We start from the raw sequence: 22,312 nt of genomic DNA on the forward strand, positions 1-22,312 counted from the left end.
TGGAAGAATGAATCCACTGAGGAGCAGTTCTGATATTTTCAGCTGTCTTTTCTATGGGATCATAATGAAATGCAAATCGCATCAACCCGAATGTAATTCCCCCCCCGTACTCTCAAAAGTATGGACAACAAAAGCGACGCTTGACCGTGATGGACACTCGCTAATGGAAATCCTCTGGCTTTCGGAAGGGGAGACGAGTGACCTCATCACACCAGAGCCTGATCCTGAAAGAGGATAAATATATTTATAACCCTTTTCAAATTGGACGGTGAGCAGGGTGTCAAGCCAACGATATAACCGGCAAACGCCTCCCCGCCTAACTCTTGTGTGCCTAGCTCGGGATTTAATATGTGATATTAATGTTACAGTTGTGCAATTTCACACACAGCTGGAGCTTGTTATAATGAACACATTTGTCTAAACGGTAGAGTCACAGTGTCACAGGAACAGCAGGTATTTTCCAAGATGGCTGACACTAGCTGTGTGGAGATAAGTAAGTTCATGCCCACAGGGGAGAACTTGCTCAATGGGTCCAAGGCAGCTGGAAATAATTGGGCAAGAAGGCATTCATGAAAAAATGTTCTGAGCCCCCACAACCCACTTAAAGACCAAAAATACAGTTTCTGTGATCCACCCCTTCTTAAAATTCAGCCTGACCTTTGTTCAAATATAGAATGCAAATGTTCTTTAGACGCATGCCAAAATGGCTGCATGTGCACTGTGTCTAGCCCAGTGCATGGAACAGGTGCCCCCCCCCCCCCCGTCAACACCCTTCCTCCCATCCACCAGTGAGTCCGTAGAAGAATTAGATTTTAAAAACTGACAGTGTCTTTCAAATTGTCGAAAACTGTTTAGCTTGTGACATACATTGTTTAATTGGATTTCATACAGCGCTTACACCAAAACACTCAAAAATCCTTCTGCAAGTGTTTAATTCAACGCTATCCGTCGTACTGGGAAGACAAAGTGAATACTGTAGGCAATGTAATCAGAGCTTAAAGAACAGTGCATTTAGATTGACGCATAGCATTCAGTTCAAGTGCCCCGCCTGCTTTATCCTCCATTTCACTGAAGGCTTACATCCAGCGCTGCTATCGTTCCAGCCTCTTTAGAACGAAGCCCCACAATGTAAAGCATTCTACAGTAAATGCCGAGAACAGCAACACCATAAGGCTGCAATGACTTTCTGGAAACACTAGGTGGCACCATGGTACAGCTTACGGCCCCCATAGATCAGACTCACAAAAAAAAAAAAAAAATTTTAATGTCTGAGGGCTCCATTCTGAATGGTTCTTACCTGCATGTAAATAGGATTTACAGGTATTATTTGTGAATGAGATACACGTTTTTTTGCTCAAATACATGCATTTTGATTTTTGGAGCACAGAAGTTGAAATGAAAATGGATGGGGGGGGGGTCTGGAGGGGTTTCGATCCCATTTCCTCATTTATCACAACGGCTGTTTCTTGGCTGTAGCATCGCTGAGGAACGAAGAGCTACGTTTCAGCTAGACATCCCCTGCCTCATTATGCAACAGTGCCACGCCCCCCTGTCCTCTGATTGGACGTGAGCGACTGCAGCTCTGTTGATTGACAGCCAAGTGAAAGGAGGGAGCAGCTGACTGCACACTCTCAGCAGGTACTACTGAGACAAACTCACTGAGGACACTGCAGTGATGGAATAGGCCTGCAGGTACAAACTGAGCCCTCACAACAGGTGGAAGAAGGAAAAAAATAGATCATAAAAAGTTGTTTAGAAAATGACTTCCTTGACTTCCTAAGAAGTGAATCTCACTTCTGGTCTTAATCTCAGGAACCATAGATTCTGCTATGCTGAAACCTACACTAACGGGGACATTCAATAAAAAATAAAATAAATAATATTTTTGAAAATATTCTCACTGTAACATGTTTTTGTCATCCAAGACACTAGCATTATGTCAAAACAATCAAAATACTTAAACTTTGTTTCTGCTGGTTCTGAGGCGGATATGTCCAGTAAACCCAAGGAACTCATAACATAAAAAAAAAACGAAATGTCAACAAAAGTGGCGAAGCTCTTTGCGCAAATGCGACAGCTCTTACACTAGGACTATTCATCACTTATTTATGCATCTTCTGAGTGCATCGTTATTCATTGATATTATATTACATGTATAATTTTCATTAGTATTTGCTATTAATAAGTGATTAGGCACCAGATCGTCATTGTGAAGGGAAGTTGTGGAAGTCGGACTGATATGAATGTTGACGTGCCGCATGGTTAGAGCCCAAACTTTTTCCACTTCTGCGCTAGTCTCCCCATTCCAGTACTGACGGGTGCAGTGCAGTCCTGCTTTTGGGCTTTTTGTGTGGAAAAAAAAATCAGAATCTTCAAATCAGAATGCGCACATTTGGAAGTAAAAGGGCGCCACTACTTGTCAAAACCAAAAAAAAATTTTTCATGCCTGTAAGATGGTTTTGAATGGAGCCGTAAGCAGTCTGCGGAAACACGGGGCCTCTCTGACCCGTTTCCTGTTTCCTGTTTAGGAGAACGCTGGTCTGATCCTGAAGCTCGCTGAAAGACAAGGCCCAGTCCAGCTTCTAATTCAGTCCAATACCTGACGGGTCCATTTCTGTGCATAGCTGGGCTCTCCGACTGGTACGATGCTACGCGGCGCTGGTTCTGGCCCTGTAGGGTTCTGCTCGGCCTGGGGGCGGGGTCAGTGACCCTGTCCTTTCTGTGTCATGCTCAGGATCTGCAGCAACAAGTGCTGAACCTCCTCATCCATCTGTCCCTGTGGAGCACACACACAGGCATTCATTATCACACACATCCATCTGTCACCAAGGAGCACATATGCACACATTCATTATCACACACATCCATCTTTCCCTGATGAGTACACATCCATGCATTCATTATCACACACATCCATCTGTCACCAAGGAGCACATATCCACACATTCATTATCACACACATCCATCTGTCACCAGAGACATATCCACATTCATTATCACACACATCCATCTGTCACCAAGGACGCATATCCACACATTCATTATCACACACATCCATCTTCCCTGATGAGTCACACCATGATCATTATCACACACATCCATCTTGCACCAAGGAGCACATATGCACACATTCATTATCACACACATCCATCTTTCCCTGATGAGTACACATCCATGCATTCATTATCACACACATCCATCTGTCACCAAGGAGCACATATCCACACATTCATTATCACACACATCCATCTGTCACCAAGGAGCACATATCCACACATTCATTATCACACACATCCATCTGTCACCAAGGAGCACATATGCACACATTCATTATCACACACATCCATCTTTCCCTGATGAGTACACATCCATGCATTCATTATCACACACATCCATCTGTCACCAAGGAGCACATATGCACACATTCATTATCACACACATCCATCTTTCCCTGATGAGTACACATCCATGCATTCATTATCACACACATCCATCTGTCACCAAGGAGCACATATCCACACATTCATTATCACACACATCCATCCGTCCCTGAAGAGCACACATTCGTTATCACACATCCATCTATGCCCGAGGAGCACACATCCACACATTCATTATTGCACACATCCATCTGTTCCTGTGGAGGACACACACAGGCATTCATTATCACACACATCCAACATCCACACATTCATTGTCACGCACATCCATCTGCACCTGAGGAACGCATATCCATGCAACCATTATCAGACATGCACTCCATGAGAGGCACATGGAGATACTCCATATCTCAGGTATTTCTCACAGGCATTTTACAAACACACACACACACACGGTGATGCTGAACACACCTGCACGGCAGCCAGCAGGTGAGAGCGATACACAGACACCACCGCTCGGTGCTTCCGTTCCCAGTCCTGCGCGAGGAGAGAGAGAGAGGCGACAGGTTTCACACAAAGCTGACATGCCCGTCCCCTGCACACAATACAGCCGGGTGCACTTTCAGCATAAACACTCACACACATACGCACACACACACACACAGACACACACACACACTCACACACACACGCACTACACACACACACACGCACACTACACACACACACAGACACACAGACACACACACGCACACACACACACACACACACACATTAACCACGGGCCATGAAGCTAACACCTGCCTAACACGCTGCCGCTGCCGTCTGAACTCCTCGCTCAAGCACCGGGGGCGTTAAAACCAAACACCGAAGCCCACCGCGGGCGGCGCGGCTCGCTCCAGGCCGAGCCACGGAGGCGGCTGCCTTTTCCTGTCACTCAGCACTTCACCCGTCAGCCCGAGCCGCCGCTCGCACTGCTAACCGCTCTCTCGCCCCTGGTTTCCTGAGTCTAAGACCGTTTCTGAGTTTAGAGCGAAGTCGAAAAACCCTAATTGCGTGCCACGACCCTCCAAGGGCAAAGGGCGAACGCTGATGGTATAGAGCAGGGGGCGTGGGGCAATTCAGGAACTGGAGGTCCGCCAATTACCCTGGCTAAAATAGCTAATCGGCTGTGCTGTCACTGGTTCACTCATAGATTAGATCACAGTAAAAGGGGTTTATATATATATATAGTAGGTACACAGTAACATTCTATGGCTGTCATTCATGCACTTGTCCAGGAATGAAGCTGAAATGTCAGCTGGCATACTGTAAATGTTTAGAGTATCTATCACTGTCCAAGCAATTCGAGGCACTCAAAGTAAAGAATGTAATAGTACTAGAGAAGAATGGGGGTATGGGGCAATCATAGGATGGATGGATGAATGGATGGATGGATGGACGGATGGATGGATAAACAGGGTGAAAACATATACCAGCAGACCCTGTGCATCTCCTGGACCAGGGCTGGGGATCCCTGTCCCGGTGTGTACACACAGAGACAAGCTTAGCTTAGCTTCTCCACCCTAGCTCCCCAGTGGTGGAACGAACTCCCCGTCCCTCTCCGAACCTCCCCCTCACTATCCATCTTCCGCCGTGGCCTGAAGACTCATCTCTTCAGACTATACCTAGAATAACCACCACCATGCTGTGTATATATATTTAAAAAAAAAAAAAAAAAACCTTTTTTCCTTGTCACTTTTTACATGTTGCCCCATCCCTGCACTTCTTGGTAAATTGTATTTGTCCTAATACTCTAGCTTAATCTTCTGCCTATCTGGCTTTGCAGATGTTAGTCCAGGATAGTGTTCATTGTTCTCAGCTAGAAATAGCTGTACAAAATAAGTAATTGTACCTTACTGAACCCGTGTTCAGCAGTTGTCTACGATCATGAAAATGCACTTCTTGTACGTCGCTTTGGATAAAAGCGTCTGCCAAATGAATGTAATGTAATGTAACAAGCTCAGCGCTGCCCTCACCTGGAGCTGCTCCGTCAGTGTGGCCACTCGGTTCTGCAGCGCCGCCTGCTGGCCCGGAGGACCGGAGGAGGTCAGGCCCAGGGGAGGCGTCAGCGCCCCCAGCGCCTCCTTCAGGCGGAACACCTCCTTGGACAGCTCCGTGATCTGAGAGGGGGTAGCGCAGACGAGCTCAGGCCCCGCCCTCCGTCTCATCCCCCCATTCCTCCCTTTCATCAGACCTGCCCTTCCATGACTAATCCCCCCCACCCCCCTCTCTCTCTCTCTCTTTCTTATCGCTTCCGTTCCTCCCTCTTTCTCCCCCCTGGGGGTTCTCCTCGGTCTTTGTGCTGTTATTTTCACGCCTGCTTTCACCGCTGCAGGTCTGTGTTGCATGTTCTCCTTTCAGAAGCCCTCTAGCCCTGTTGAGCGTGACCCACCCTCAGTGACATCCTCGCTGTAAACACAGAGAGACTCTTTCCACTCAGCGCCATTTTGTTTCTCTGTCGCTGATGCCGGTTCAGTCCAATTTGGCGCGCAGTTCTAAAAATTCATCGAGGGACCAGAACAAGGACAGTAATCGGGCTTTTTGATGTTGTGTACTGCAATACAGCATCAAAAACTCCTGTTACCAACTGGAACTGGAACCTCCCGTAGACAGTAAAATGCCCCAGTGTTAATTCACCTCTAACAGAGCACATATGAGGGACCAATAAGGACCACAGTAGGACCGTATGCACTCTGTAAGAGTTGATTTAACACTGAGCACGTGTTGCCGTGCTGTTCAGAAGCACACAGAGAGCGGGATGGCCGCGGCAGAGTCGGCGCTACCTTGCGGTCCTTCTCTTTGACCAGGCCCTGGGAGGCCTGGATGTCCTTGTGCAGCTCCTGGACGTGGGTGGACTGGGCCTGCAGGTCGGCCAGCTGCTGCTGCACGGTGGCCAGGTGAGCTTCCGCTGCCTGCCGCTCGCTCTTGTTGAACAGGGCCTCCCGCTGCACCTGGAACACCTGCAGGGCCCAGACACACAGCGCTCAGAGAACAGGGCCTCCCGCTGCACCTGGAACACCTGCAGGGCCCAGACACACAGCGCTCAGAGAACAGGGCCTCCCGCTGCACCTGGAACACCTGCAGGGCCCAGACACACAGCACTCAGAGAACAGGGCCTCCCGCTGCACCTGGAACACCTGCAGGGCCCAGACACACAGCGCTCAGAGAACAGGGCCTCCCGCTGCACCTGGAACACCTGCAGGGCCCAGACACACAGCGCTCAGAGAACAGGGCCTCCCGCTGCACCTGGAACACCTGCAGGGCCCAGACACACAGCGCTCAGAGAACAGGCCTCCGCTGCACCTGGAACACTGCAGGGCCCAGACACACAGCACTCAGAGACAGGCCCCGCTGACCTGGAACACTGCAGGGCCCAGACACACAGCGCTCAGAGAACAGGGCCTCCCGCTGCACCTGGAACACCTGCAGGGCCCAGACACACAGCGCTCAGAGAACAGGGCCTCCCGCTGCACCTGGAACACCTGCAGGGCCCAGACCACAGCGCTCAGAGAACAGGGCCTCCCGCTGCACCTGGAACACCTGCAGGGCCCAGACACACAGCGCTCAGAGAACAGGGCCTCCCGCTGCACCTGGAACACCTGCAGGGCCCAGACACACAGCGCTCAGAGAACAGGGCCTCCCGCTGCACCTGGAACACCTGCAGGGCCCAGACACACAGCGCTCAGAGAACAGGGCCTCCCGCTGCACCTGGAACACCTGCAGGGCCCAGACACACAGCGCTCAGAGAACAGGCCTGGACTGGCACACACCGCACCCAACACACACCTTAGATACAGGCCTCTCCCTGCACATCAACACCTCAACGGCCACACACACACCCAGAGAACAGGCCTCCCCACACCCTGGAACACCGCAGGGCCCACAGACACACAACCACGCTCAAAATAGAACAGGCTCCTCACGCCAACTTGCACCTGGAACACCTCCCCAGCCCCAAGAACACACGAGCGCTTCAGTAGAACAGGGCCTCCCCACTACTGCACCACACACACCACACCACACACACATGGACACACCTGCAGGGCCCAGACACACACCACCGCGACATCAGCACAACAACCACGCTCCACGCAGCACACTGGAACACCATGCACAGGCCCAGACACACACACTCAGCACACACACACTGGACACACCATGCACACACACACACACACACACACACCACAACACTACCACACACACACACACACTACACCTGCCAACACAACACACACACACATACACACACACACCACACCTGCACACACACACACACACACCACACACACACACACACAAACACACAACACACACACACACACTAGCACTACACAACACACACACACACACACACACACACACACCACCACATCACACACACACACACTCACACACACACACACCACACACACATACACACACACACACACACACACACACACACACACACACACACACACACACACACACACAACAACGTGCAGGTCTTCTCGTGCTTGCGCGCGAGGTCCCCCAGGCGGGCGGTCAGCGCGTTGACGTCGGCCTGCAGGGAGAGCCGCTGGGCCTCGTGGTCCTCCTTGGACACCGCCCCCTGCTCCGCGGCCCTCTGGGACTTCAGCACCCTCAGCTCCGCCTCCTTGGCGCTCAGCGCGTCCTCCGCCGCCTGCGCCTTACCCTCGCTCTCCTCTAGGGAGCGCTGCAGGGCCGTCTGGACAACACACACACACACACATCACACACATAACAAAGGATGTGACCACTAGAGAAACACAAGAGGCAGAGCACAGGCCTGGAGGAGGTCTGCGTTAGCCTCCACACCGCTAACTCTAGAGCAGGGATTTCAAAATGCTGCCCTGGAGGGCTGGGTTTCCTGTCGGTTTTTGTGGTTTCCTGTCGGTTTTTGTGCAGCCAGTTTCTTCCTCGGAAACCAGACGAGTGGACACTTCAGCCCAGTGATCTCCATTCCGGCTCCTGGCGGGCCGCAGGGTCTGCTGGTCTTTGTTTTCGCCTCAGTGTCAGCAGACAATTCAGACCCGAGAAACCAAATGAGGCGAGTTAACTGTGTAATCGACCGCTTTAATTGCTCAATTAAGTGCTGAGTAACAACCAAAACCAGCTGACCCTGCGGCTCTCCAGGAACGAAGATCACTGGGCTAAAGTGTCCTGAAGTGCTTTAGCCAATCAATGACTTGGACTAAGAACTTAAGTGCAGAAACAACCTGGCCAGAGTCATAGTACTGTAAGGTTATGAGCTTGACGAGTAACGTTAGGCCCTCGTGAACTTGTCATTTCATACTGGAGTGAGTGGGGGTGTGTAGTTCAGTGTTGTGCTCTTAACTTGCGCTGTCCCATAGTTCAATGCTTCACTTGTAGTTCAGTACACAGTCAGCTCCCCAAGCCAGGAAGTTCCTCTGACTCAAACATCCACAATCCACTGTTCTCACCTTGACCTTCTCGTGCTCCTCCAGGGACACGGCGTCCTTTCGGGCGGCCTGCAGCTCGGCCTCCAGCCTGGAGACCTCCTGCTGGGCGTGCCCGTGGAGGGCCCTCTCCTCCTGGAGCTCCCCAGCGGCCTGGGCCAGCTGGTCGGTCAGGGCGGACAGCGCCTCCTGGTGCTGGGCGCGGGGCACCGCGTCCTTCAGCTGCAGGACGTCCTGCGCCCGCTCCTCCCGCTCGGCACACAGGCAGTCCAGGGCCTGCGCCGCCTCCTGCCGCGCCACCTCCAGCTCCTCCCGCACCGCCGCCAGGGTCCGGCCCCCCGACAGCCGCTCCGAGCGCTCTGATTGGACGGACGTTGCACATGGTCACAGCCCTGTAAAGAGGCCCCGCTGCACTGGAAATAACTTTATAACCAGAGCTGCAGTCAGTCCATTCCAGCTATATATATATACTGTATACAGTATATATATATATATAGTTTTGTTTACTTCTTTGTTTACTTTTTGTTCTACTATGATCTGAGTATTTATGTACATATGTACGTATGCACTTATGTATGTATGTATATACAGTATGTATGTATGTGTGTACACATAGGTTGTTGCTTATTACCATGCGCTATTTTAACCAGTAAGTAAATTCCTATCAGCCTCAGTTGGAGCACTAATAGAGTCCTGAACCTGAACACTCGCCTGATGTGATGGAAGGCTCTGACCCCTCGGACCTGTCCTCCTCCTCCTCCTCTTCCTCCTCCCCGTGCGGCGGGGGGCGGAGCCTCTCCAGCTCCAGGAGGGCGTCGTTCAGCCGCATGGCCGCCTCCGCCCGCTCCCTGGCCAGCTGCTCCAGCTGCATCGCCATGGAGACCTGCACCTCCTCCAGCTCCGCCCGGGGGACGCTGCTCCTCAGCTCCTCCTGCAGCTGCGTCACCTTGCCCCGCAGGTTCTGCACCTCCTCCTCCACCTCCTTCTCCTCCTTCGCCTCCTTCTCCTCCCCTCCTCCTGTTTCCCGCTGCCTCTCTGCCAGAGCTGCCTCCAGCTCGCTCACTCTCTCCGTCAGCTCCTTCACCCGTTCGTCTCCCTCTCCGCCCTTCTCCTCCGCCCCCTTCTCCGCCAGGGCGGCCTGCAGCTCCTCCACCTGCTCCTTCAGCTTCTTCACGGTTTCACCCTTCTCTTCCTCCTTCTCCTTCTCCTCTGCCGGCTCCGCCTCCGCCTCCGCTTTCTCCTGCTGCTCCGTCAGCGCCGCCTCCAGCTCCTCCACCCTCTGCCGGAGGCGCTGCGTCTCCTGGCTCTCCCCCTGCGCCTCCTCCAGCTGCTCCACGGAGAACACCCCCACCTTCACCTGCTCCCGCAGCTCCTCCAGCTCCGCCTGGGTCTGAGCCAGCTGCTCCTCCACCGCCTGCAGCTTCGCCCCCTTCTCCTCCGCGCTCTCCGCCTCCCCCTCGCCTCCTCCCTCGCCTCCACCCTCTTCCGTCTTCTGAACAAACCTGATGACATTACATTACATTACATTACATTTATTTGGCAGATGCTTTTATCCAAAGCGACGTACAAAAAGTGCATTTCATGGTCATGGACAACTACAAAAGACAGGTTCAATAAGATACAATACTTATTTTGTACAGCTATTTCCAACCAAGAGCACAGTTTAGTTCACGCCGTGAACACTATTCTGACCTAACCTCTGCCAAGCCATTACATTACACTACATTACATTCATTTGGCAGACACTTTTATCCAAAGCCGCATACAATAAGTGCATACCAAAGGTCATGCTAGAGGCATTACAAGCTACAACATCAAGACAATGATACAAGGCACAATAAGTGTTAAGGACAGAAACAAAGTAAATTAATTTCTTTTTTGCTAGAAGTAATATACCAACACAGCACCCCAAGCATGATCTACTCACTAAGCATTGTCAAAATATTATAATTTCCATGGTGTGCGTGATTTTTTAAAGTTTTTTTTTAAGTTGCATGATCACACTTCGCATTACAGTGTGAACTTGCACTTGTGTAGTTGCATATGAATGAGCCATAAGTGTAAAAATAAAATATTATGTATGCACACTGACATACAGTACGTACTTACTGTTTACATTATGTAAATACATTACAAGGTCCCTGTAATGTAGTGTCACCAGTTTACAGCAAGCACACATTAACACGCAGTACTTGCCTACTGATTGCTTGTATCAATATGTAAACACACTGCAAGGTCCCCATAATGTAGTGTCATCAGTTTATTGCAAGCACACATTAACATAAAATTCTTACATAGCGCTTATATGTATCAATGTGTGAATACACAACAAGGTCCCCATAATGTATTGTGAACAGTTTATAGCAAGCACACATTAACACGCAGTACTTGCATACTGATTGCTTGTATGAATATATAGACACACTGCAAGGTCCCCGTAAAGCAGTGTCCCCAGTTTGTACCCCGGTGTGTGTGGGGGGGTTTTTCGTACCCGTGCTCCTCCACGATGCTGGAGGCCTCGGCCGCAGCCTGGGCCCGGAGGAGGCGCTCCTGCAGCCCCTCGAACTCCTTCCTCAGGGAGTCGTACTGGACGGTGGGCACGAAGTCCGGGCTGGAGCTCTGCAGGTCCGTGTCGTCCTTCTCGAAGGTCTCCAGCATCTGCGGGGGGGGGTGGGGGGGGGGCGGGGCGGGGGCACACAAAAACCACCACGCTGAGAAACGGGCACAAAATGGCGGCTTTCCGCAAAATGGCGGCTTTCCACTTCCATCTCACATTCTGACAAAAAAAACCCCTGGATTAAAAGGATTTAACGACATAGCCACAGCTGGCGGACCAGGAGGGAGAAGTGCAAATGGTAAACGGTAAACAGTAGGAAAGTGGTTAGCGCTGTTGCCTTGCGACAAGACGGTTCTGGGTTCGAGTCTCAGCTGGCCCGGGACCTCTCCGCGTGGAGTCTGCGCGCTCTCCCACCGTGGGTTCCCGTGGGTTTCCTCCGGGCGCTCCAGCCGAAACATGCAGCCCAGGCAACTACAGGTGCGAATTAGCCCTCCTGTGGTTAAACTCTGGCCCATTCACAGAGATGCTAATATTGCGTATTAATGTCCCTGTGAAACAAACTAATAAACTAATAAATTGAAACGGCGTTTCTAAATGTCGCCTGTGGCAGAAAGAAGTGTCGCATGCCAACTGCAGAACTACGGGCAGAAAGTTCCGAAGTCATTCTTGCTCCGGCTCCCGGTGACTCACTGGCGTTCCCGCGCCCCTCCCTGGAGTCAGACGGTCCCGCCGAATCCCACCAGCCGCCGTCCGCCGAGCCGCGGCGCCGCCGTCTGCAGTGCGCAAAACTCTCGTCGGCTTCTCCCGTCGTCCGTCGTCGTGGACGGCATCGTTCTGCCCTATTTAAACTCCCCCGGCTTCCTTCGCAAGACCGTGACCCACTTTGTGGAGAATGCCAGAGCGCCCAGTCTCTCTCTCTCCGTAATGGCTTTCTATTTATACCTAGAGAAACTGCATCAGGCATATAAACTGGTGATGACTAGCACAACTCGCGGTTGTGCCTAGTCCCTAGGCTAGCTTAGCAACATGGCGACTGTAGACTGATGGTGAGGGACACTGACAACTGCGGTTAAGTGTGTCTGTAGCAGCGACCCACAGCTGCGTGTAGCTCGTACTGTGGCCAGCCTGCGCCTGTCAGCTCCGATATAGAATGCGAGGGAGCACCTGTTTGTGTTTGTGATGTGTGTGAGTCTGTGTGTGTGTGTGTGTGTGTGTGTGTGTGTGTGTGAGTATGTGTAGAGACAGGTGTTTGTAAGTGTGTCTGTGTGTGCGTGTGAATGTGTACGTGTACGTGTGTGTGTGTGTGTGTTTGGGTGGGTGTCTGTGTGGTGTGTGTGTCTGTGCGTAAGTATGTGTACAGACAGGTGTTTGTATAACTGGTAAATGGACTGCATTTATATAGCGCTTTTATCCAAAGCGCTTTACAATTGATGCCTCTCATTCACCAGAGCAGTTAGAGGTTAGGGGTTAGGTGTCTTGCTCAAGGACACTTTGACATGCCCAGGGCGGGGTTTGAACCGGCAACCTTCCGACTGCCAGACAATCGGTCTTACCTCCTGAGCTATATCGCCCCCTATGTATGAGTGTCTGTGCGTGCATGTGCGTGTGAATATGTGTGCGTGTGTATGTGTGTGTGTGAATGTGTGTGTGTGTGTGTATGTGCGTACGTGCATGTGTGTGAGTGTGTGTGTGTGTGTGAATGTGTGTGTGTGTATGTGCATGTGTGTGTGTGCGTGTGAGTGTGTGTGACTACCTGCACTTTAAGGACCAGGTCAGCGTTGGCTGCGGTCAGCTCCTCCACCTGCCTCTGAAGATCAGCCAGGGAGTCGGGGTCCCCCTGGCTCTGAGAGACGCAGAGAGACTCGGGGTCCCCCTGCGAAGTGCCGTCCTCCTGGGCAGAGAGGGTTTCGAAATCTGACCTCGACTGCCGGGAGAGAAGTCTCTCCGCACCTGAGACGCATAGGAGAGAGCACTGGGGTGATCACACCCGGAAAAGCACAGCACTTACGCAGCTACGGACCTCCAACAGCGTACCACTTAGCAGAGATTACACAGACATGAACATTCGGCGCCTAAAGAGTTAACGGCAATTACACAGCTAAAAAACATCCAGACATTCTTGGGTCATGAATAATAAAAGCCCCCTGTGTTGTGTATATATGTAAGATTACTGCCTGTAGAGTAATCTGAAAAATTTGTCTTCGGTTAAACTATTTCAAATAAAGAGCATGCAAATAATATAATCAGTGGAATCAACGCAAAGAACATACAAAGAGGGCAAAATGATGGATCACGCCATTGGAGAATCCAGGACAGTGTGGACCTGAAGACCCCAATTGTCCATGTCGCAAATGCATTACCTAGTAAGCTGTTCCACACATTGACAACTGTTCATGGGAAATGTAGTTCCTGGTATCCTGGTACAGTGCAAGTACCTGTACCTGTAACCGTTTTTCACCTATGCCCCACTGTTCTTCTATGAAACGTTAACATTGATGAATAATCATCAATAAACTGCCGCCACACTGCGATAGCTTGGTGACCTGTCCAGAGTGTATTCCCGCCTCTCGCCCAATGCATGCTGGGATAGGCTCCAGCACCCCCCGAGGGCAGGAGCGGAGCGGAGCTGACCTGGGAAGTCCAGCATGTCCTCGGTGTCCTCGGTCACCTCGGAGTCGCTGAGCGCCCCCTGCAGGCCTCTGTACTCCTCGATCTCCGCGCGCAGTCGGTCCCGCTCGGCCTCCGCCTGCGCCAGACGCTCCTGCAAGGCGACCATCTGGGACAGACACACAGAGGCGCCACACATTTAGGGAAGAGGGGGCTGAGACTCAAAAAAAGCAGGGGTTGCAGGTTCAAAACCCAACTGAGGCACAGCTGCTGTACCCCTGAGCGAGGTAGTTAAGCTGAATTGCTTCAGTAACAATCCATCTGTTACGTTAAAAAAAAAAATCTGTTCAACGCTTTGAAGAGTAGGATTTTTGGAATGTTTTTTTCAGAATTCTAAAGTCAGTGTTCTAGAACTCCATTGCTTTCAATTACCAGTAGTGATTGTTACATCAGCATTAGAATGTTCAGTTAAGAACATTCTAATCACATATTTGTAAGCTTATGTCTTAAAGAGTTAAAATTGTAAACTGTGTCAGTCTAAGGGAGTCTGCTAAGCAAATGAATAATACACAATGATAATATGCGAATAATAATGTTGTGTATTTTTCTGATAAAGGCAATAGTATGTATGTGATACTATAAATACTACATTAATATATGAGATGTTTCTGAGAGACAGTGCTGGTGAACCTGAAGGACGAAGTCATTCTAATACAGCCCATGGGAAGAATGTGAGGAGGGTGCAGTACCTCCTCCAGTGCAGTGTGGGCGCTGTGCTGCTGCTGCTCCAGGCCCTTGATCTTCTGGAGCAGACGTCCTCTCTCCAACCTCAGCTTACGGATCTCCTCAAACACCTCCTCATCCTCCGTCTCTCTCACACACAGCAACACAATGTGACACTTCAGTAATTCCTCAGCAATCCCCCAGTCATCAGATTAATTCCCATGGCAAGTCTTTAGTTTATGGCTAAAGGCAATTTAGATTATTTTGACTACTGACCGTGGAGTGCATCCACACACTGGCAGGGTGCTTTAACAGGACAAGCCAGCCAGCACACAGCCCATTGTCAGTGTTTCCTCAGCGGTGTGTAGTGTTTAACATAATGCCCCTGAGCAGGTTCATGGGGGGGTGGGAAACTGGGGCACTTTGTCCCGAGCTCAGGCCCGAGGGGGTCCGGGATATGGGCCCCCTTTAATTTGTTACAAAATCTATTCGGTGGGGGCCTCCCAATATATTTTGTCCCGGGTCTGACAATTTATAGCTGCAGCCCTGTCTGCAGTCACAGCAGACTGTAATTTAAAAAAAAGTTTTGTGGTGCTGTGTGCATGCTGTGGCGGTCACTCACAAGGCCGGCCTGAGGGGGACGCTGTGTTTCTGGGGACTGCGCTGGGGTTGGCGGGCCCTGGGGCTCCAGGCCGGATGGGGATCCCTGTAACATCGCACATTTACATGGATTATCTGTCCATCAGGCTCATTGTTCAGCTGAATACGGTCCATTAGCCAGAGCACATCTGCTTCAATTTTCCCCTTGAAGAATTATCTTCTCGCTACACTAATTCCGCTGATTGACTTTGATTGCACAACAGAGCCGCACTGTTTGCATAAGATAAGTGTCCTGTGGATGTACTTGTTGCTAAAAGCCAGTTACTTAAGAGTTTCACAACAAATTACTTGTCTTGGGGCTTCAAAAAGCATGCAGTAATCTTTCGAAAATTGAATATATGTACAATTTTTGAAAATTTTCATTACAAATATATTCAATCGCAATATATTTCTTCAAATATATATTGCAATCATTAAAAGAGGAAATTATTTGTATATTTCCACATATATTCTTAGGTGTCAATAATATGTTGCTACTATCATCTATTTCAATATACTGTAGTATTTTACTAAAGGGTAGCTACATATTCACTTAACTTCTACCCTGTGATTTGGACAGAAAATGGCAGACTTCTTGTTTGACCCTGAACTCTCACGTCTCATACCTGGGGAGGGGACCTGGGCGGAGGGGGGGCCTTCCTCTTGCGGGGCGTGGCCCCGCCTGGAAGGGGAGGGGGGGCAGGGGGCTGTGGGTGTGACAGACAAACACACGTCAGACTCAGGTGAGGAAAGATCGGGATGACAGCAGGATATCAGCAACAACTCATTACAACTCATCAGGGAGGATCCGGGTATTAAAGCAAGCCAAGCACTATCAGGCCATGATTCCAGTGTGAATGAATGAGGTGATTTACGCTTCATCTGTTCAGCATTCCGAATACAATCTCAAAGCAGTCCTGATGGACCAGCTGCCTCTTATCACTGAAATACATTCCTGTGTTCTCTCGGTTTGTTTTGGGTAATTCAATGATGTGAATGTGCTTTTCATTGAGCTTGGGAATAATGTGTATGGAGCAGGCCACAATTTCCATAAGCACTGGTGGGATGCAAATTTTCAGTGGCAAGATAAAGGTATAGGCAGATAGTGAGGTATGTGTGATACTGAAGTATGTGAAGTATGTGTGATAATGAAGTATGTGAAGTATGTGTGATACTGAAGTATGTGAAGTATGTGGGATAATGAAGTATGTGAGTATGTGGATAATGAAGTATGTGTGATAATGAAGTATGTGAAGTATGTGTGATAATGAAGTATGTGAAGTATGTGTGATAATGAAGTATGTGAAGTATGTGGGATAATGAAGTATGTGAAGTATGTGTGATAATGAAGTATGTGAAGTATGTTGGATAATGATGTATGTGAAGTATGTGTGATAATGAAGTATGTGAAGTATGTGGGATAATGAAGTATGTGAAGTATGTGGGATAATGAAGTATGTGAAGTATGTGTGATAATGAAGTATGTGAAGTATGTGTGATAATGAAGTATGTGAAGTATGTGTGATAATGAAGTATGTGAAGTATGTGGGATAATGAAGTATGTGAAGTATGTGTGATAATGAAGTATGTGAAGTGTGTGGGATAATGAAGTATGTGAAGTATGTGTGATAATGAAGTATGTGAAGTGTGTGGGATAATGAAGTATGTGAAGTATGTGTGATAATGAAGTATGATTAATCTGTGATGCAAACTGCTGAGTGGTCACTGTTACCTCCTCTCCAAGGCCCTCTGTGGCTAAGAGTGCATGGGGGAGAGACAGACAGATCTTTACCAAATCAATAAAACTTTACACACACACACACACACATTTGCACGCACACACCCACACTTGCACGCACACACACACACAAATGCACGCACACACTCACACAGTACATAAACACACTCACACAGTGCACATACACATCCTCAAACACACACACACACACACGCGTACACACACACACCACTCTCTATTTTCATTAAGAGCATTGATCAAAACATTGCCAGCGGCTCAGACTCATTTCCAGAGACAGCATTAGACGGCAGACAGCATCGCGCAGTACTGAATGAAGGCTGTGTCATCGCCGCAGTGGTGCGTGTATATCACACTGGAGGATCAGTGGCAGCTTTATTCCCTTAGCCAACAAGCTGCAGCCATTACTGCCGTGACCATAAACTTCAGGCCAATAAACGACAGCACGATTCACACGAAACACCTCACCGGCCCTGAGATGCGTCCCGCACTCGTTTCCATGCAATGAGGAGACCTGACTTTTCATTATAATAAATAAAGATTAGGGGTCCAGTGCACAAAAGATTACTCGTATAACAATGTGTCTTTATCAATGGAATCAGCAGAAATGTTGACTTTTGTGTTGAAGCTGACACCTTTTGCACACTAGCAGATTTGGTCTTTACACCATTCTCTCTTTCTCTCTTCTCTCTAACTCTCTCTTCAAAAAATTCCCTTTTCTCCTTTACCCCTCGGTGCTCTGCACCACGCAGTGAAGAGTTTTTTGTGATCGCGTTCACTGTGATGGTTCTGAGCCAAGTATGTCAGGCCCCCCTCATTGCAAACACAGCCAGATAGCGATTAGCATGGTTTTACATGGTCTACGTTTACACGCACACCGATACTCCAGTTATTGGGAGCAGTCAGTTTATGCCAGCATTTACATTACTGCATACGCATGAATATACGTAATGCGATTACTCCAATAGCCACTTCGACATAATCCCTTCCATAATCGGCATACCGGGCAGCCATGCTTGTTTTCACCCGGCACCTTCGACTGGTTTCACGTGTAGTTTCAAAAAGCCAAAAGAAATTGGAGTAAAACGTCTACATGCGCCAAATACAAATCTAAAGATAAGGGAATAATCCAGGTGTATTAATCGGATTGTGAATTTACACCGATAAGGATATGACCATGACCATTTCAATAATCAGAGTATTGCCATAATCGGAGTAAAAGATGAGAGTATTAGTGTGCGTGTAAAAGCACCCACTGACACCGCAGTCACAGAGAGCAGAGGACGACTGGCTCTCGTTCCCTCTCTCTGAGACCCCGGCACGCGTGGGCGTGTCACGGCCTCGCCCGAGATTACCCGCGCCCGCGGACTGCAGCAGCCGCGTCAGGTGCTCGTTGCCGACGGTAACGCTGTAGTGGGCGGCGCTGTGTCCCAGGGAGTCAGTCAGGCGGGCGTCAGCCCCGCCCCTTAGCAACACCTCCACCGTCTCCACGCTGTCGCTCTCACTGGCCAGCATCAGGGCGGTCCTGGGACACACACAAGCACACCAGCGCTCAATAAACTACAAAATACTTACAACACTAAATAATGAACTACAATCAAGATGGCGGAGGCATAGATCAACTTTGTAAAAACGTTTCTCTAAGGACCTCACTGTGTGCCCAGGACCATTGTTATGCTGGTGCTGTTCTTTTTGTCACTATACTGACATTGATATTGTCTATAGAATCTGCCCCTGTAGGCCCCAGGGTGAGGGTGTGTGGGGCAGAGGGGCAGATGCCTGCTGTTACGTACCTGCCCTGGCTGTCCTGTAGATTGGGGTTGGCCCCTCGGTCCAGCAGGAAGGCACATAGCTCTACCCGGCTCATCTGGGCAGCCAGGAGCAGAGGGGTCGAGCCGTCCTGGGACAGAGAAGTTTCTTTATTATCATTCACCGACATTATGATGATGGTGATCATTATTAGTATCGTCATCATCATCACTGTCATCATTACATTACATTACATTACAGGCATTTAGCAGACGCTCTTATCCAGAGCGACTTACACAACTTTTACATAGCATTTTTACATTGTATCCATTAATACAGCTGGATATATACTGAAGCAATTTCGGTTAAGTACCTTGCTCAAGGGTACAACGGCAGTGTCCTTACCCGGGAATCGAACCTGTGACCTTTCGGTTACAAGCCCAGTTCCTTACCCACTGTGCTACGCTCCGTCCATCATCATCATCATCCTCATCAGTGTCATAATCAGTGTCATCACCACCAACTTCATCATCATCACCATCATCATCACCACTACCGCCCTCATCATCACCATCATCACCACTACCGCCCTCATCATCACCATCATCAGCACCACCATGATCACCGCTGCCACCATCATCACCACCATTCTCATCATTATCAGCAGCAGCAGAAACAGCAGCGCCTTCCACACATTATTTATCACAGAGTTCACGCAAAATGTCTCCTTATTTCTCCTGGGCTTACAGTCAGGCTACATGCTCCCTTTGAAGCACAGTAACATGTAATCAAATTAACAGAATCATTAAAAATGTCCCGAGACTCGTGCTGACATGAAAAAAACATTCAAGGTACATTAACTAATATGGTAATGAGAAGGTTCCTATAAGGCTTCTAGTCATGCCAGAGGCAGTGGAGGTTATGAATTTCAAAGCTACCCAATTAGTCAGCAGCTCCCCTCAATGCATAATGGATTAAGATGCACTGATAAAAAAAACTAATGCTTTTAGGTGAAATACCACTTAAATTGAAACAGCGGATATCAGTGGATATTGAAATCAATCATTTATAATGATACAAAAATCAATACCGCACACACCATCACTTTTTCCACATTCCATAAGTGAAAAAATAACAATACAACATATAATTTTTTGGTGGGATTTTCTTGGATATGTCCAAAAGACATGGCGTCACTGTAATCAGGTCTAATAGCAGAAGAGCTTCACAGCTGTGTGCTGCGATGTCACGCTGCATTTCTTTACACATGGCCGTGGGAGTTAGGTGTGAACATCCTGGAGAGATTCTGCTGAATGTGCAGCGAGAATGAGCTTGTTGCTGAATTCTCTCACCAAGCACTTCCTCTCCACTTCTATGAAAGAAGATTTTTTTTTCCGAATATTGGTCACAAAATAGATCTGTCTTTCAAAACGGTTAATAATTTAACTGGCGTCTGAAAGGTTCAGGTTTTGACTGACGCACGATTCTGCTGTTTAACGACCAGCTGCAACGCACCTCTATGAGTGTTGTGAGTGGTGATTGGGCGGACCGCTGGTAGGCACAGCCCCCTCTGTGTGCTGCAACAGTGCACTAACTCACCCCATCCTGAGCATCCAGGCAGGCCTTGAAATCCCATAGAGTCTCCGTGCTGCCCAGACACCCACTCACCGCTAAGCAGATGGGGGGTGGGAGGAGGGGGGTGGCAGAGAGAGAACAGCCCTGCGGTATTACCCCTTTGAAGAGCAGGTTTACTTAGAATGTTTTCTTTTTTTCAAAATTCCAAGTTCTAGATGTTCTAGAACTCCACTGCATCCAGTCACCAGTACTGGTTGTTACATCAGCATTAGAATGTTCGGTTAAGAACATTCTAATCACACGCTTGTGACCTCACAGCTTAAAGGTTTCATGCAGCGTTCACAAAGGTCTCCAGGGCTCTGAGGACACTTCACAGGCCTATGCCCTGTACTGCAGTGCATCTCACTTCACTAATGAGAGGCTGGTTTTACCTGCATGATGAAGGGCAGTCCTTCCAAAGCTGTCTGTAGAATCTACAGGTAAACTCTCCTGCAGGGTCCAGAAGCAGAAAAGTCTTAGCCAGCACAAAGACACCGTAGCACCTACTCAGCAGTACCACGCCTATGCCTCCAAGGGAAGGCATGTTCATTTGATTTAGACCCGGAATATCTCTGACACACATATTTTCCATCTCTTTTATCCTCCCGTGTATTTTCCATCTCTCCTCTCTCTCTCATCCCATTCTGCTCTCCGTCCCTCTCTCGCAGAAACTGCTACATCAGTCCTCTGTCGCCGTGGCGATGTACGTCAGGGTGACGTACGTTAGTGAGAGAGGCCCCCGGGGGGGGGGCGATCACTGACCTGCAGCAGCTTCTTCACACACTCAGCATGGCCGTTCTTCGCTGCCAGGTGAAGGGCGTTGAAGCCTTCGGGAGTAAAGGGGGGAGAGAGAGGGAGGGGGAGAGAGAGAGGGGGGGAAGGAAATAAATGGGGGTGAGAGAGAGAGAGAGGGAGAGGGGAAGAGGGAGATAGAGGGGGTGAGAGAGTGGGGGGGAGAGGGAGAGAGAGGGGATGAGAGAGAGAGAGCGATCAGTAAAAAGCTAAAGAAACCATAAAGTCATATAAAGCCATAAAGCCATAAAGAAAGACTGCCAAGAGAATTAATATGGCGGAGTCTATAATCCTGTCTGTCCCATACGACGCAGTTTTTACAGCCTTGTTCGTCCTATAAAGTGGAATGTGCCCTCTCCTGTTCTTCCTCATTTACACTGTAACATGCACAGCCCCTGCCCGCCTGCCTGCCTAACGGTCTGCTCGTCTCTGGATAGGATAACGCCACGGCCAATCAGTGCGCGCGAACGATGGCGGTCCTCGGCGGCTGCACCGCTGACCTGTGCCGTCGGTGGAGCTGACGTCCACCCCGTGCGACAAGATGGCCTCCAGGCAGTCCACGCGACCCCGCGTCGCGCACACGTGGAACCTGAGGGGGAGAGGGAGTAGATGGTTACAGCAATGAACATGGATACTCGTGAGAGTAGAACTCCTCCTGGCCCAAGTACCTTCCATCTGAGTTAAGGTTAAAATAAGACAATGCTAATTTAATTCAGTGCTTTAGTTAAAACGGATTTTTAACCCTATCTCCTCTCATTTTATATCTGCCATGTCCACCTAAGCTGTTACACAGTATTATATGTACTGTAATGTCCATTGCAGATTCGCCCTGGAAGACTTCGTCCCAACGGGATAAAAAGGTATTGTATATCGTATCGTACTGTATCGTATTCCACTCGTTAGCATAAGGAGTTACATTACATCACATTTGTTTAGCAGATGCATTTATCCAAAGCGACGTACAAAAGTGCATACCAAAGGTCATTGGAACAACTACAGAACACAGGTTCGATAAGGTACAATACTCATT

The 22,312-nt window shown here is 49.3% G+C and overlaps 1 protein-coding gene across 1 annotated transcript in view; it reads right to left on the bottom strand.

Annotated features, from left to right (window-relative positions):
* Positions 1-837: 837 nt before the first annotated feature.
* ankrd24 (ankyrin repeat domain 24) overlaps positions 838-22,312 on the bottom strand; it is a 27,619-nt gene continuing 6,144 nt past the window's right edge. Inside the window, exons 3-21 of the mRNA XM_064334031.1 lie at positions 21,783-21,871; positions 21,253-21,317; positions 20,883-20,940; positions 20,476-20,546; positions 18,921-19,027; positions 18,289-18,652; positions 15,998-16,078; positions 15,355-15,438; positions 14,759-14,878; positions 14,034-14,178; positions 13,156-13,352; positions 11,337-11,503; positions 9,557-10,347; positions 8,870-9,204; positions 7,894-8,133; positions 6,206-6,382; positions 5,399-5,542; positions 3,852-3,917; positions 838-2,776 (exon numbers count right to left, since the gene is read on the bottom strand). Coding sequence (XP_064190101.1) covers positions 2,702-2,776; positions 3,852-3,917; positions 5,399-5,542; positions 6,206-6,382; positions 7,894-8,133; positions 8,870-9,204; positions 9,557-10,347; positions 11,337-11,503; positions 13,156-13,352; positions 14,034-14,178; positions 14,759-14,878; positions 15,355-15,438; positions 15,998-16,078; positions 18,289-18,652; positions 18,921-19,027; positions 20,476-20,546; positions 20,883-20,940; positions 21,253-21,317; positions 21,783-21,871 — 3,376 coding nt within the window. The 3' untranslated portion in view covers positions 838-2,701. The remainder of the gene's footprint in view (positions 2,777-3,851; positions 3,918-5,398; positions 5,543-6,205; positions 6,383-7,893; positions 8,134-8,869; positions 9,205-9,556; positions 10,348-11,336; positions 11,504-13,155; positions 13,353-14,033; positions 14,179-14,758; positions 14,879-15,354; positions 15,439-15,997; positions 16,079-18,288; positions 18,653-18,920; positions 19,028-20,475; positions 20,547-20,882; positions 20,941-21,252; positions 21,318-21,782; positions 21,872-22,312) is intronic.

This window comes from Anguilla rostrata, chromosome 4, assembly GCF_018555375.3.
Source record: "Anguilla rostrata isolate EN2019 chromosome 4, ASM1855537v3, whole genome shotgun sequence".
Taxonomy (NCBI): Eukaryota; Metazoa; Chordata; class Actinopteri; order Anguilliformes; family Anguillidae; genus Anguilla; species Anguilla rostrata.